Source organism: Corapipo altera, unplaced genomic scaffold (assembly GCF_003945725.1).
Source record: "Corapipo altera isolate COAL_440 unplaced genomic scaffold, ASM394572v1 0, whole genome shotgun sequence".
NCBI classification, from domain to species: Eukaryota; Metazoa; Chordata; class Aves; order Passeriformes; family Pipridae; genus Corapipo; species Corapipo altera.
The window spans coordinates 68,974,161-68,991,449 of record NW_020884872.1 but is presented as its reverse complement, the minus strand read 5'-3'; the positions used below and the strand labels follow the sequence as shown (position 1 = coordinate 68,991,449).

The 17,289-nt window shown below is 40.3% G+C and overlaps 2 protein-coding genes across 7 annotated transcripts in view; one reads left to right on the top strand and one right to left on the bottom strand.

The window, feature by feature from the left end:
• Positions 1–4,332, top strand: part of KL (klotho) — a 65,233-nt gene extending 60,901 nt beyond the window's left edge. Inside the window, exon 7 of the mRNA XM_027651087.1 lies at positions 4,318–4,332. The gene's annotated coding sequence lies outside the window, so the exon portion shown is untranslated. The remainder of the gene's footprint in view (positions 1–4,317) is intronic.
• STARD13 (StAR related lipid transfer domain containing 13) overlaps positions 1–17,289 on the bottom strand; it is a 294,079-nt gene that overhangs the window by 3,081 nt on the left and 273,709 nt on the right. For all 6 annotated transcript variants that reach the window (XM_027651028.1, XM_027651021.1, XM_027651039.1 and 3 more), the window contains 7 exons: positions 15,240–15,399; positions 10,997–11,195; positions 7,570–7,777; positions 6,580–6,694; positions 5,614–5,835; positions 3,499–3,716; positions 163–339 (listed from right to left, as the gene is read on the bottom strand). In XM_027651028.1, coding sequence (XP_027506829.1) covers positions 163–339; positions 3,499–3,716; positions 5,614–5,835; positions 6,580–6,694; positions 7,570–7,777; positions 10,997–11,195; positions 15,240–15,399 — 1,299 coding nt within the window. The remainder of the gene's footprint in view (positions 1–162; positions 340–3,498; positions 3,717–5,613; positions 5,836–6,579; positions 6,695–7,569; positions 7,778–10,996; positions 11,196–15,239; positions 15,400–17,289) is intronic.

The window sequence follows — 17,289 nt, the reverse complement described above, 5'->3', positions numbered from 1 at the left end:
TCGTAACAACAGTAGGCACTGAGTGGAGAAAAGACTGCAGGAAGACTCCAAAACACCAAAGCTACTCTGACCAGACCCTCTGTTCCCAACACCTCCCTTCCCTGAGCTCCAGGCTTTTGTCCTACTGAATGGACATCTACTTTTTGTAGTTGGGATACTTACTTTAGGTCAATCCTGCAGATATGGGTCAGCCTGGCTTTTCCTGAGCCACACGGCTCTATCAAGTATTGAGAATCTATCACGATGGCTCGCACAGCTCCCATAAGAGTAGCGTCTTCGTGCTCCACAGAGATGGCAACCAGCATGCACATTCCCTTTGGTAAATCTGTCCTCCATGTCCTGCAGGAACATATTCAAGATGGAATCACTTTAGCAATGAAACTTTTGGGGATACGAGTAAGAGCCAGAATTAAAGTTACAGTTTGCTTGTCTGCTTATCCTGTTGCTTGCAATGCCAGTGGACTTGTCCTAGGAATTCATATTGCCCAGATGGTAGTCTGACTATTATGTGGAATGGGCACTCATCTACGTTGCTACAGGCTCCAGGTGAGAAGTTTTGCTTCTCCACAGGAACATTTTGTAACCATTACGCCCTACCGGGCATGATAGAGCCTTCTGCAGACAGACAGAAGTTTGGGAAAGGAGATAGAGTGAGTATAAGCCATCTGGCAAAGGCTGAAACTGTGCATTGCACCCATGCACACCTACAGAACAAGAAACGCAGTTTAGTAGAGCAGAAATCCTCACTAGTAGGCACACTGACTTCTGAAACTCCCAGGATACGTTTCAAGGTCATCTGAATTAAAGAAAAAATCTCCTTTCATTTTTTCCTTCTCCCAAGTTTTTAGCCTCTCTTACATGCTGCAGAAGCTTTCCACCAGGTTCAGGAGATCTAAACTTAAATACTTAACATTTTTTTCTTGTTCTGTAAGCATTTTCTACATATTCTGGTGTCTCACATCTTTCTCGTCTGCCTTGAATCTTAGAGGATAGGTCTATGCTCCTTCCTATACTGTGGGAAGAAATGAGAAATTCCTACTGTGCTGGGTAAACATGTGGCATCTTGCTGTGGACTGCTTGAGACAGGGATTATGCTTCCTTGGGAAGTATCATGTTTTAGCAGGTAAGCTGCTTTCATGGACTGTTGAAGTTAGGGCTTCAGGAGATAATTTTATCATTCTGCATTTTTCTTACATGAAACTGAGCTGCTATTCAAGACACTGCAGGAAGATACTGGCCAGAAGGTTTTATATGTGTTCGTGCGTTAATAAAATTGATGAGCTATCTTGGCAGATGAACCACACAGGCAATAGGAAATCACACCTGAGATCTACTGTGAAAAATGATGAACCATCTCCTGTGAGTGATGGCACAGTGCTTACATGTGCCCATATCATTTTGGTAACTACATGGCACTGGGTTGGGCCATTTGTGAAGTGGAAAGTTCTGTATCCCTGAGATTGCAGAAGACTTACGATTCCTATTCCCAGTTTCATGGAGTTAGGCCAGTTTCAGTAGTTCTCTACATATCTTACAGTAGTAAAACCAGGCATGGCACCTAACTCACCAAAATGCCATGATACTTGATGAACATTAAACATTTGTGGGTTCTTTAATGAAAAGTGATGCCTGTGCAGGGTAGCTGAGTGCTGTGTTAGATCTCAGGCATATGAAACATTTCCCCTCTCCTCTTACCATTAGAGGCTTCTCTAGGGAGCCTAATCCCCTTGTTATGACTGTCGAATTGAAAAAAAAAGAAGGGAACAACTAAGTTGATCCTTTCACAGCCAAAAGTTTGATTGAGAATGAGAAAATTGCCGTCTGTTAAAATATATTTATTCCTGTCCCCAGAGGTGTATTATAATTTCACTGTTCACTTCCCACCAATCATAAGGTATCAAACTGATGGTGATATCACTGGCTAGCCTTGCTCTAGACTTAATCATATAAATCAAAAGAGATAAACAACAGAATCTGACAGATCTGCCTGAGGGCTGTTTTCAGCCCTTAAAAACCCACCAGGATTCATTTTTATGATATGTATTTCAGGCCTCTGGGGTCATTCTGCCTGGGTTAGTGAAAAGAATGAGAACTGGATGGCAAGATTTTTCTTTAACTGATGTGACTGCACAGCAGGTCTTTAAAGAACACAAACCACCATGAAACCTAATAGTGAACTAAGTGGCAAATAAGAGGACCAAATTATGGTCATCAAAACTTCCCTGCCGCTTCCAGACAGTCTTCCTGGTGCCATGCAGAGGGTCAAATTTATCACTGGCTAAAATGAATAATATTATATAAGAAGATTATTTATAAAACAGAGATATGTAATTATAGAAAATATAGAATATATAATTAATTATAAAATAATTAATTTATCCCAGTATGTATAAAGCAAATTAAATAGAGTAATGGGAGCACTGGTGTTTAAACATTATGAAGAACTTAACAAAAAACATTTTTGAAATCTTCCCCTAGGAGTTCTAATAATTCTTCCCTTATACCAACAATATCTGCATGTTATCGTTCTCTAAGAGACTATTAAAGTTCATAAAAGGGATGTACTTTTGTAATTATATTTTATTGGGTTCATCTTTTTCCTTCAATCTTTGTTCCCTATAATACAATTCTGACTCACTAGACTACTTCTTTTGTCAAAACTGCTTTGTACTTCTCTGGCACATCATTTCAATCAAAGAAAGCAGAGACCAAGAACAGGAATGCAGAAAATCATCCTCAAATAAATAACTGTAGGACTGACCCTGTAAGTGAAATATTCCAGCAGCTCCACAATAGCTCCTAGCTCCTAGCAAGCAAGGGCCAGGATTTCAAAGGCAGAAGGTGTACAAGAGGATTTTTTTTTGACTATGCTGTACAGGCACATAGACAATGGCAGTACTGGGATTGAATGTGGAATACTGATATACAGCTCTACATTTATTTGAGAGATGTCATCCCCTTAAAGGCACGATATAGGCCTACTGCCTCTTTCTGTTCATTTCCACACTAGGATTTTTATGGATCAGCATTTCTTGGTTTACAAAGACTCCAACTGAAAATCCAAGATACAACTTATATAGACACTGTATAAACAGCCTTAGCTTAAAAGCACCACTATCTTCTCTACTAAACATTTGGCTCTTAAACATCAAACGTTCCCCAGAGAACAGCAAAAGCAGTGTAAAAAACAATTGGATTCTATTTGCACTGTTTTGACAACAAACAAAGCTAAGAGAGAACAGCAGCTATTATCAGACATCTGTTCTAAGGAAGAAATTATATTTATGGTCTCAGGAATATGTGCTGCTCAAATTACATCAGAGAAAAGGTCAGCATGCTCTAGGTGTATGATTCTCATTCAGTTTGAGAAATCAACACTGCTGCCCAGCAATAGAGTTCTCAGAGCACAATTATACAGATGTGAAGGCTGAGATAAGTCCAGATCTTCCTTGATGTGCTGCAGAAAGCAAAAGTACCGGAGAACCACATTTAGCTTACCTTAGAACGACAAAGTCTCGGACAGGATGAGGAGCCATGCTGTTCAAAACATACTGATAAACTTCGGTCTGCTTGTCCAGGCTCTCAACCACCTTCCACTGCAAGAAGTCCTCGTCCCAGAGATGACGTTCTCTCAGTACTCGGTTCAGGACAACTGATGGGGGGGCTTCAACTTCAGCTGAGGCTTTCCAAAGCCTTAACGGGTTCCCATCCCCAACCTGGAGCAAAGTAACCAAGAACACAAACTCCCATGATTTATATGCTTATGTTCAGCTGATGATAACTGAAGACAAAATCTCAATATGTGTGTCGGACTTCAGCTTCAGAGCAGTCATATTTCCCTGCTAATCATCAATATTATTGCTATTGCTTCTGCTGTACTGCATATGAAAACATATGCATTCTAGTCCTGGATGGAAAACTGCTCTCACAACAGTATATATATCTGGATTAGTTCCCATAGTGCCAGAGAAGTTCTGTATTACTTCTGGTGTAACACACTTTTTCAGCCCCAAGCAGGAGCTGAAAGCACCCCAAGCACCCTAAGTATAATGAAGAATATGTGTGTGTCAAAGAAAAAACAAGTGAGAGACTTAAATCCTGGGCTGAAACAAAGCAACTCTCTTGGGCAATTTGATACACTACCTGGGACTGAGGGTCCATTAACCCTCCTGGTTAACTGGTGGAAGAGCAGAACATATGTTTATTCAGTTATGTGTTGGGTACACAGATGTTTGCTCCTCAAAATAGCTGCAATGGAGGTTGGGAAAATGCCTTTCCATGAGCACAGACTGCTTGCTAAGTCTTCCTTGCTCACAGGTCCTGTTTCTTGAAACACCTCCACACATGCAATAAGGCGAGTAAAAAAGTGCTAGGCTGTGCACCAGGTGAATGTCCTAGATTCTACACATACAGCTTTTCTGCATGGTCTTAGGGGTCATATTTCAGGCAGTAAACAAGTTAACTGTAATCACTGGATCTTGCAAGCCCTGCTTTTCTAACCCCTCCCTACCCTAGCATTCTCACATACCATTATCAGTGCTTCAGAAAGCTCTAGTACCTCCCACAGACCCAGGATTGTTTCCCCAGAAACCTACCTTAAATTATTTCATGCTGTTATCTTTCTTTCTCCTCAAATCTCTCAGTTCCCCAGTTACCACACCCTAGAGCTGCAGAGACTCCCAATCCCCTCTGTAGTCTCACATGCCCACCCTTCTTCCACATCCTGCCCCCACCTGAGCCCCGCTGTCCCTCCCTGGAGAGGTCACTCACAGAAGCTGGCTACAAACCAGAATGACTGCAGTTTCTTTGCCCTGACAGAGGAGTTGCACTTTCTCAAACAGGGGTAATGCTGCCTCCTACCTCCTCACCATCCAGATCACACATTTGTCGAGTGCCCTTCCCCTACCTAACTAGTATAATCCACTCCTAATCCATCCCCTCCTCTCACTAGCTGCTTCTGGTTTGGAGATCTCTGTTTTGCTATTGCATTTCCAGCAGCCCTGTACTCCACTGCCTGCAGAGACCCTACAGCACCCTCCTCCTGGCTGTAGTGGTCTGGTTTTCCCTGCAGAAGTGATGGAGCCTGGAACAAATTCAGAAATTTCAATAAAGCTGCAGTATCAAAAATCCACCAGTGTCAAGGACAAGAGGATTGGGGATAAAACTGGCCATATGGCTGGTCTGGCTAATAAAGCACTGGGCAGCCTGAAAAGATTTCATAATATCTATGTTTTGGCTGTGTTCTCCAAACTGCTAGCAAACATCAGGAGCTGGTTAGAAACTTTGCATGTCCTCCCATTAGAGAGCTTACTAAGGTAATGTTCTCTGTTGTTTAATGTTCCAGCTCACTCTTTGCTTGTGTTGTTTGCTGTTTCACTTATTTATCTGTTTTGAAGACCTTAGCTTGCTTTATGTGCCTTTTCCTGGAATCTCATATTTGAATCACTATTATATTACATTTTTAATTGGTTTTAGTAGTCCTTAAAAAAAAAAAGTGTGCCTTGCCAGAAAGAAGGGTATGTATTTAGCCATGCAGCATGTCAGGGTGTCCCATAGCTAGGCTGTAATTTGCTTAGGTTTCTTTACTGCTTCTTCCGTATCTCCCCAGATTACCTTTTTGTATGCGAGTTCTGTGTTCTCTATACTGGAACATGTGACCCATCCTTTGAATTTCTCTTTTGCTTCTTTCTGGAGATTCTGCATGAGATTTTCCAGGTACATCTGATAGTTCCCTCCTTCCTCATCCACTTGTTTCCCGAGCTCATCCAGCGTGGGAGAATGCACTTCTGCATCAACATAGGAGTTTCGGGATTGTGTGACCATCTCGTGTGGGACCTGTGCCACAGAAGGGAGCGAAAACACACAGAGAAGACCTCCTGCTGAGAACTTTTCCTTAAAGCAATGTGTTCCTAAGCTGATGGACCATTCAGCATCCAATTGCAATGAGCCTATGATCTGTAAAATGTATACCTATTTCTATCTTTATGCAAGATGGAAAATCAAAGTAGTCTAATGAAACAGTCCATGGCTCAGAACAGCACTACTAATGCAGAACCATATTAGACTGATCAACTGGATGTCAATACACCTCTGTTTCTCCTTAGCCCTCAGAAACATTGCCTTCTGCTTTTGGGGAAGGGAGATAGGAGCATTTTCTCTCTTCCAGCTGCAGTGTAAGTAGCTATGCGATTTTAACTTTATTGCATGACACACAGAAATAAAGTGTATGGACTCTTCTTTTTCAGAGGAATAGGTTTTAATTGAGGTGTTAAAAGCATTGTAATAAACTGAAATTTTAAACCAACACATTTTGATTTAAATTAGACTAAAATTTCATAATCCAGTGATTTGGGTTGAAAACCGTCACAGAATAATTACCCTGCATCTTTCGCATACTGGAAGGGAACAGCTATAAAGAAATGAGATAACTGAACTTTAGATGAAGTGAGTTTACAAATAAGTGAGGCACCATCAATCTCTGAGCTAATGCAAGATGGAAAATGTAAGCATAAACAAAAATACTTCAAAGGATGCTGCATTATGTGGTCATGAATAATGCCGTTTGAGTCTCTCACTCACCTCAAAAAGTTTGTTGCATTCCATTATCATGTGAGCAAGTCCCTGAGTAGCTGCCAGGTTTTCACTGAGGTCCTTCTGATCTGGCTTCCCTGTTGCATATTTTTTCTGTATTACTCTGTAATTGAATTCAGTATCTCAGGTAAAAAGAGTTGAACTTTTTAATAGGAAAGCAAACAGCAGCGAGATGTTCTGAACACCAGAGAGGAAAACCTATCCTTAGTTTTTATTTATCACAAAGACTGCTCAGACTGTTGGGTCTTTTTTAAAGGAAAAATGTTTACCTAAAATATTGTTGAGCCAAAGGTAAAACCAGGAAAGGTGATGCACATCCTGCATTACGTGTTGCACATTTTGAAATGGATTTTTAACAGACATGGTGTAAAGTTACTGCTGTAAGCACTTGCTCAGACACTGGTTATGCATGTACATAAGCAAGAATCTCAGTATATTCTGAACCAGAGGAATGAAAAAAAAATCAGGAGGGACCACTAATGTTTAACTAGGTCTATGCCCTGTTTAGTCTACACTCACCATGTTACACACCATTAAAATGTGGCCTGAAATAAACTTGGTTTCCCAAATGGCAGAATGTAGCTAGAAAACTGAAAGTGAAAAAACACTCACTGAAAATCTACATATTAAAATCCTTTAAAACATGGTCAGTCTTTTACTTCAGCCACTACAAAATCAAGCCCTTTCCCTTCACAGATGTCAACACTAGTCACACAAAACTCACTAGTGCCCCACTGAAAATTTTGCATGGAAAGCAGGCACTGCATATTCTCAACAGACAGCCAAAATGCCTTCTGGGCTTGTGAAAACAAGTGTGCTTCTGACTCTGCAGCATGGGTTTTCCCCTCTCACTGAAGCCATGCCTTGTTTAATGTGTGCTGGAAAGCAGATGCTTTGGAAAGTTTTGTCCTGCATACCACTGAAAGCATCACTCTGTATTAAGGATATGACTATTTATAGTGCTGAGAAGAAATGTACCTTGGTGAGCTTTCTTTCTTCACTATATTGAGATGGAAGAGAGAAGGGGCCAGACAAACAGCTATGTTCATAGGAGTCATCTGATTCTCCTCCACGGAGGTGACGTCACTCAGGAAGCACAGCAGAGTCTGCAGAACATCCCGGTTCTCATCGGACATCAGCATGATAGCAGCCTGCACCGCCTGCAGCCGCTGCTCCTTGGGGACGTCTGAGGAAAAGCAAGGGACATTCAGAGGGGTCAGTTGTAGGATCAGATAAGGAGCCAGAAAGACAGTTAGCACAGACATTCACAGTCCCCATAAGTGTCCAAAAACCATGTAGACGTGGTGCTTTGGAACATATTTTAGTGGTGGACCTGGCAGTGTTAGGTTAATGGTTGGACTTGATGATCTTAGAGGTCTTTTCCAACTCTAATGATTCTATGATTCTATGATAACGGCTTTGTGAAGAGGCAGATGACAGGGGACAAAGGGGAAAACACTAGCTGACTTCCAGAGAGCTGTGGTTTTTGCTCCTGCATCAAGCAACAGCTTGCCACACCAGAGTATGACATTTCTCTATTTGAAGGCTTTTCCCAAGAGAGACTGAACTTCATTTAAAGTTTATGAAGGGAGAGTAGTTTAAATGGTATTTTTCAGGTTTCTTTTCTCCCCTAGGAAGACAGTTTGAAAGTCTTAGCGAAGCTTCGGGAAAACACTTACATCTGTGTCCTAAACTGTAAAAGAGTTTAATGAAAGAAGTAATGGATATGCTTAAATAGCACCTCAGACAGATTCAAGTCTAAAACAACCATAAGTTTTCTCAGTTTGGACTTCAAGCCCTCCTCTGGGCATTACCTTCTTCTATATAATTGAATAGAAGAAGAACAAAAGCAGATTTAGAGAAGAGGGAACAGCCAGCTTTTAAGATTTGACTGGTAGCCTTGTACAAGCACTTTATTTTAAAAGCTTTCAGACATGAATGACAAAATGAACACAGCCTAACGCTTCTAAAGTTTCTAGAAGCAGCAAGGCCAGGTCTTTCTGAGAAGTCAGAGAAGCTTTTGCTAAATTCATGCAACATGTCTTTTCTGCCCATATTGCACCCTGGTAATCTCTCCCTCACCCTTTACTGTTGCTCTGATGAGTCGGGTACATAAAGAAGAAGAGCAGCTAGTGCTTCAAGTAATAGGTAAACATTAGGCAACTGAGAGTTTTAGGGAAATGGAAGAAGTTTCATCAATGCTATGCCAAGTACGACTACTACACTAATCATCTCATCCCCAATCCTCTCTGTTACAGCAATTCAAGCCATTCCAGAGATATGAAAAGGTCTTGGATATATGAAAAATATCTTCAGTGAGTTCCAGAAAATCAGAAATCCCCTGCCAATACACTAAGAGAGGAAAATCTTTCCTAACTTCACATTAACAATTTGTTGAACAGAATGAAGGGTAAGAAAAACTCCCAGCTACAGATTAATTTAATTGCAGACATTATGAAACACAATTGGTATCCCAGCGATTTTCAACATTTTTCTTTCTGTTAAAAGAGTTTCGTCAGTACTGTCTAAAACAGAAAAATGTATTTGTTGTTGGTCACATGGAAAAATTCCCCAGTGCTACTCATTCTTAATCCAAGGATTGTTCTCCAGTGTCCACAGAGACCATCTTTTCCTGTTCCTACCTTGGTTTAAATGGACCTATCCTCAAGTCTTTGTGAAATCCTTTGAATTACTAGTGCAGTTCAAGAAAATCTTCCTGAGCACATTTTTTTTCTGTCTGACTACTGTAAGGAAGAGTTCTTCAGACTTCCCACCGCAGTACTACACAGGCATTACAGAATCAGCTCACACTTCTTTTTACATTTTTTGTTGGCTGGTATCAATATTTCACCATTCAGCCTCATGGCTATTGTGAATCCCAACACCAGGCTTGTGTCTTGGAAAAGGGGAGTCCTTCTGGCAACAGACCTACTTATGCCAATGACATTGGGATATGCCATGTCTCTCTTCCATTGGTAAGAGGGCAGTTTACTTGCAGTCTCTTCTGTGCCAAGACAGGACATTCCCAGTTTTCATCAAGCAATAGTTTAAAGGTGATTTGTTTCCAAGGACATGTAGTCCTTGCAGTGGATAATCTTCTCCTTGGCCACTTCACTATGGAAACAATTGTGATTGCCATTTTATTAGCAGCCAGAATTCCTGTTGCTTTTCTGAACGAGCTTATTAATGTGTGTGTAGGCAGACAAGACCTGCAAATTGTGAGCAGGAAAAAAAAGGGGGAAATGATGGTCCAGAACGAGGCACCAACTGTTTCAGTTCACTTGTGTCCCACGACATCACCTATGGCCAAACTCACTAAATTTATTTGCAGTGCTGTCTCTCTCATGCAGAATCACACTGTTCTTTACCAGCTACAGACAGTGGGATGCTAAATACATTAGTGACTATGCGCCATAGACAGATTTTTACAGTAAAGGGAAGCAACGGAAGTAACTGAGATTCTTAAGCACTGGGATTATACAGTGTTTTAAAATGTCTTTCTATTTTTTGGCAGCTGAAATGTCTGCAAGTGAAAAGACTAGACACACTTCTCTTTAGTGCTTCCAATTATTTGGCTTAGGCTGCCTGGGTAGGGTTTTCTGCATCTGCCAGAGAACTGGCTGACTGGCCTTCATAATGGACATTGTCAGGAAAAAACTCTAATTCCTCTGGCTTTTCAGTGTTTCCCTCATTATTTATTTCCCTCATTATTTATTTCTCCCTCAGTCTGGAGAAGAGTTACACAGTCATTTCCTGTTCTACAGGGATTTTCATCATTCTGATGCATCTGAGTCTCAGATTTTGCTCAAGATTGCTTATGCTGGAATGAAAAGAAGAAATCCTCTAGTTTATTTCTTTCTCTAAGGGTTCTTTACATAGAGCTGATGATCTAAATGAAGGCAGCTTGTTTTTTGCGTATACATTTTATTGACTGTAATGAAAAGGCAAATAATCAAAAGTCACAGCAAAGAAGGGGACTGCACAGACACACAGTCTCATTGTCAAGTACCACTTCTCCGTGCCTAGAAGACTCACTTATATTGAGATGGCTGCAGGAAATGTGCCCACCTTTTTAAAGAAATCTGACAAAAATATGAGTCTTCATGCTTTTTATGTCCAAAACACCCTGTCCTTCTGGGTTCTTTCTGATTGTGAGGCTGATATTTTCAAATCTTCTTAATATCTGAAGGTTGTCTTTACATTAAATTTGACACTGAAACCTTTAGGTGGTTCTAAAAATCTCTTAGTGACAGATTATGATGGCAGAGAAGTTCTTTTATATATCTCAAAGATCAGCAGAAAGAATCCCACCAAGTGTTAACATACAAAAATTATTTACAGTATATTACTATATAATATATAGTATTTTCTAGTTGTTTATAATAATAGAAATACGTCAACTTACATTGATAGATGTGCAGAAAAGTCTCTCCTAGTTTACTTGTGAGGAGAGGTTCCGGCAAGTCCCTGAAAAATTGCTTTACCATGTCTGCCACATCGTATGCTGACTGGTCTTCATAGCTGACGTTTTCTGGGGAGCTCTCATTCATCTGACGCAGGGCCTGGATTCGGGATTTCACTCCAGATTTTCGAAACAGACCCACCTAAAAAAATAAAAAAAGAAAATGTTACGCAAAAAAATATTTATTTGTTTATTTATATTTACATTTATATATAAATCTATTATGGGGGGCTTTGATTATGACCAAAGCTTGGGTTGCTTATTTTACTCTAGGCAAAACCAAAGAAAACTTGCAAATGTGATGGTCATGACTTGTCCCCAAGCCTGGCAGGCAAGCACATGCTCTCACAGCAGGACTGTAAGGGTTAATAAAGCTGCTGCTCTCTGTCCCATCCAAGAGGGAGAGTTCAGAGTGCACAATTTCCCTGCTGCCTGAAGGGTATAAGCAAGATGCTCAGCTGACATAAATCAGTGTGGCTTGCTTGGCTTGGGTGACTGACTGTTGATTTACTCCAGCTGAGAATCTGGTTCCTCATGTTTATTTGGGTACATATTTTGAAGACTAACAAGAAAATATTATGCTTAGCTAAGTAATAAATGCTGTGGCAAAAGATTAGTACATCCTGGTAAAGCTTTAAAATCAAGACCAAACCTATTTTTTGCCCTTCCTGCTTCCCCCTTCCTACTCTGCTTCCAAGAGTTCTCCCAAATTCCATTGAAAAGCCGGGTTTGAAAGTGAGGGCCACAGAGGGATTACTTGTGCAATGTCACTAAAATACATTTTTATCCTGTTTGCTTTCTATTTGAAAGGAAGTGGTAATTCTTCAAATGATGCCTTCAAGGCAGTGCTGCCCTTTCTTGTCCTTCTCGCCAGCGGAATTCCCCCAGGGCGAATTCCTGAGCCTAAACCGCATTATTTATTCCCAAGTCAGTTTACAGTGTTTCATTCGGGAAGTGTTAACACTGTTTCCCTTCAGTTTTGCCTGGGAAAAGGTGAAATATGGAGAAGGACTTATGGAAAAGGCACATTTCAGGTTTGGAATTATATATTCCTGTTCTTCTGTGACAGTTGTCTTGCTGGTGATTGCAGCAGCTTCCTGCATGGCATAGTCCATCAACAAACGTGTACAAGCAAGGAAATAATGCCTTCTGGCCTTCTTCCCCTTACTTCCAACACGAAGCAGCACAGAGTTCATGTAGGACCCTCCTCTCCCTAGAACACCTCCTATGCTCTACTGTACGGTATTTAGGACTTTTGATAACTCACACATAAATGACAATAATTACACAAATCACACACTCCGCAGATCTGTGAGGGGTTTATTTATTTATAACAGAGATGAACTGCTACACCAGACTGGCTGTGAGGAAGTTCTTCTATGTGTTCTTATTGATGAATTTAGTATCACTTGTGAGTTAAATTTATGTATAGGAAGTAGAGAACTGGAGTGTGCCCTGTGTACTGTATTTATGATCACAAGTAAAGCTCCACTCTTGTTTCTGACAAGAGAATACAAGAAAGAGCATCCAGCTCTTTAATCTATTTTTTCCTTACACTTTCCCTTCTTAAACCCCTTTTCCTCTTAGAAATGTGTGCTGAAGATACAGAGGGACACTTGCTAATTCTGTCAAAAAAAATAAAGTTTTGGCCTGTGGTCGATAAATGTGAGAGCAGAGGCTCAATTATCTGCTTTTGATGGAAAGTGTCCTTGCTGGTATAAAGAACATTTAAAACCTTTCAGCTAAGTCTGATTTGAGAAGTCAGATGTCAGATCATACCCATACAATCTCCCGTTGCACATCATTCTGCTACTCTTGACCTCTGGTTTTGTTTCATGATATTTATCCAAACTCCTATTTCCTTTTTTCATTGAAAAAAATAGTAATTAATCAAAAAAGGACAGTTCTTCACTTGGAAGAAAAAGATGTTTTAGGCTCTGTTCTGCAATATTACAGAGTCATTCTGTAAATAAAATGGGACTATAAATCCAGAGGTTGGTCTGGCCCAATTTCTTTACTATCGTCATGCTGTGGATCATCTGCCATGCAAGTAGCCATATGATGCATGACAGAAACACAGACACAGTTGAAACAGGCAAAGCAGTTTTTATTTCACAGGCTGAAACTGAATAACACATCCTACAAATAATGGTGAGGCTTCTCATACCATTTTAGGTATTTCAGTGGCAGGAGCCAGACCTTACAATGATTTAGAGCAACCTCAACTTTACCAAGTGTGTGCAAGTAGAAGCTCTGATGCCTGTTCAGGATTCTAGACCACCTTCTGCAGTGCACAGAGAGACACATAAGCAAGATGCTGAGGGAGACTGGAGGCTGCTCAGACCTCTCTCTAGGTATTAGGAGACTTCAAATTAAACGGGAACAAAGGGAATAACTGTAAAGATGAGAAGCTGAAGCCTGGAGGGTGTTGGCCTAGAAAGGTTTTTGGTGAAAAAGTATTTTAAATGGTCCTGATCTGTACTTTCCTCCTTTTTCCACTGAATATTTTTCCAATTCCACCCTGAGTGGAAACTCAAGCTGAGTTGAAATGGCACTTCACGTACCTCTGATGCTTCCCAGCAAGTAAACCCTGTCTCTCAGAACAGATATTTGTCTCAGACTTCCCACTCCTTTTGACTGCCTCAAATCTCTCAAGAGCTTTTTCTTTCTCTTTAGTATTACACTCCCTTTTACATTCTCCCCCATTTATCCACTCTCTTCTCTTTCTTCCTATTGCTCTGCTTCTTAGCTGAAACTCTATCCTTACATCTCCTGTTCCTCTTACTTGGGCCAGTATATCCTCCCCTAATCTCATCACTGATTCCAGGCTCAGTACATCACTTTTCTTCCTACACTGGGTTTTCCAGCTCAGGGTACAAACCCAGATGACCACTGTGGCAACTAGGCATGTTACTTATTGAATATATTGTTTCTACTTGCCTCTAGGCATCTTTCCCTTCCATCCTCTATTAACACATTTCTGACAAATTATGTGTCCCGCCCCTCGGCTCTGTACTACATATGGTTGATAGAACTCATCTCACATCACCTTTGACACCTTGGAGTTAGATGTCATGGTTTGACCACCACAGGATCTCTTTACAGAAAGAAATGATAAGAAGGCCATGTGTCATTCCCACTGGCTGCAAAGGGAAATGGTTGTGATTCCCAGCAATGCATTTACTTTTTAGATTTCAATTTTGGAGAAGATGACTGTCATCCAACAAAACAACCTGAACAGCAACCAGAATGGTGATCAGAAAATGCAAAGATTCAGAACAGACTATTTCTACCCTTTTCATATGCTCAAACCAAGAGAGGCAGCAAAGTCTGCAGAGTAAAATGCTAGTTGCTCCTTTTGAACTTACAACTATCTAAAAGCAGTTATGGAAGAGGTCATATGACATGAGGTCAATAACAGCAGAGGACTGAACATAATCAGGCAGGGGGTTTCTCCCTCCCAGTCCTATGTTCCTAGAAATACATATCCTTATTCCTTAGGGGAAGAACAGTAAAAATATGACTAGTATGTCCCTGCTCTATAGCTTAAGAGAATAAAAAAATCTGAAACACTTTGAGCATGAGGGTGTCCCAGCTGGCTTGTTGTAGCTAAGAACACTATAAAAGGCAACGTACCATAATGGCTTTGGCATTGAACCCCTGATGACCTAAGTATCTGGACATATCTGACTGTCAACAGAATGCTTTGAATATTTTGCTGAGTTTGCTCTCTATTCTTGGACTTTCTTTCTTTGCTAAGTAAATAAAACCTTTTGTACCATGTCTTGTGAAATGGTGAATGCAGTTAACCCTCACTGGCAATGGTCGAACATAAGCAGAACAGATAGAGGTAGAAGTTGGGAGTCCTGATCTCTTCCTGGGTCTGATTCAGTAGACCCCACATCTGATTCAATAGATCCAACATCATTCTTTGAAGTAGACTATGGTATACAAATCAGTAGGACAGTTGTAGCTGCAAGAATTCAACAGATTAGCTGGATACAAATCTCAAAACGGCAAACTGCTAGTATTGGCATCAAGTATCAAATCACCAGAGATTTGGGCCCAACATGAGATATAATAATCTTCAAATAATCCTGGTACTAAGTACAAAAAGGCTGACCATTGCTTGCTTAAGGCGGCTTTACAGAAAAAATCAACCAAGTCCATGGAGTGAAGTTCATACCTGATCTAGACAGTTGCTCCGTAAGTAGCGCAGTGCTTGTTGTATGCTCTGGGGAAGAGGTTGTCCTGTTCTCTGGACATGAACTATGAGAGGCACACCAAAGACATTCTTGTCCTTGTAGTCAGGGACTTTCATCCTCTTCATGAACTTTGGCACAGACCTGAAAATTAACATGAACAGGCTTCATGAAAATATCAGGGTATTTACACGGTCTCTCTGAGTAACACTACTGACAGAAATTGGTATCTGGGGCCTTTTTTATAAAGATGGTGAAATAATGCTTAATGCACAATGCATGGACACTTTACAATCTGTATGACTGATGAATCTGTCAGCTTGAATAACTGGATGGCCTCTGTCTCTAAGACATAGCATAAAAATCTGTTCTAATAAAAAACTTTTACTATGCAGCTGCCATCTGGTTGAAGTCAACATGGTTTAAAGCATCCTTTAGGGACTCAAAGGAACAGCACAGCAAACCGAAGTGGAGAGGGCATCTGACAGAAAAGGAGCTTCAGTTCTTTAACAGGCTGAGTGACTATACTACCTGTTACACGATTTACTATTTCTATTGACTAACAATTTACAATAATAAATGATAGTGGGAAATCCCTATGTGTCAGATTCACCCCTTGTGTTATATGATTTATTTTAATGGAGTAACTTAAGTGAAGCTGGTGAGCTTGCTTTCTTCCAAAAATGATGCTGAAAATAAGAACAAACTGGATTCTCCTTGTGGGAGGCATGACTGCCATGGAATTAAAATAAAAAGGATGAATATGACCTGAATGCGACTAAGATTTTTCTTATCTGTGTGGGAAGGAATTAAAATTCAGATTAAATTACCTACTGAAGAAGAACAGCATATAACTTTAAAGCTATTTACAGTCCCACTCTTATAAATTCTTAGTGACTGATTACATAAACTGAAAAATATTTCTCAGGATGAAAACCTGGTACAAACAGTAGGTCTGTATTCTAGTCTGCTTATTTGAAGTTGGTTAAGGTGAGATTCATTTCAGTACAGACGCTGTCAGTTAACCACAAGCTGATGCACCAAAGGAGAACAGTGAAATGGAGTTTATTCTTACTGAATTTTAGTGCTCTAATGGAAATTTAGAAAGAGTTAATAGTCTGGACTACCTCTATACACACTCTAGAGAAAGACACCTCTGGAGGGTGACTGAAACCCTCAGCCTTGGATATAATGAGCTGCTTTGGAGTTGCTTGTCCTTTTCCTCTGATCACAAACAGCTGGCCCGATTTTCTCAGACTACATTTATAACAGATTAGACTTTTAACTTTTTGTAATAGCTGATGTTAGTGAGGTGAATCTCACATGTATCTAACTCTGTATCTAATTTTCCATTTCTAAAGGAAAACTTGTCTTATCTAGCTCACAGATGAATTTAATGGGATTTTGGTGAGGTGCTTTGAACATGAAAATCACAATGTACATGTCAAGTCATACTATATTTGGACTCAGTGTCTTGGTGTATTAGGGAGTTTCTGTTACCCTTTCGATTATTTCTCAGATACTTATAAACTCTTATCTATGCCCATTTCCATTTCTGACATACCTCTGTCTGTGGAGCCTACCAGGGTCTGTAAACCATTAACACGCAGGTTTCTGTAGCCAAGTGCTACAGAAGGAGCCACATTGCCAGCATTCACGTCCATCTGCCCTTCACTCCCTGAGTGACCAGGTAGATGTCACAGCTGTCAGGGTTGCAAGCTTCCTCTAACACAGGTCCTAGACTAAACCTTGCATCTTTTGAGCTGTACTGAAAAGTGCCACAACTGTTCTAACCCTTCTTTTACAGCACAAACAAACCAATATCAAATACATAAAGTAGCAGCAGCAGCTGTTTCTTTTCAAATAACAAAATGAATTCTGGGTATAAGACTTACTGTAAACTTCTCCTGCTTTTTAAAGTCTCTATCCTACTCCTGTTTATTTTTCTGGAACTGAAGTGTTGTTAGAAAGGCCAGTGTTGTGTCTCTGTTGGAGCAGAGGAATGAAATTAGATTTCCACAATCTATTTCTGAC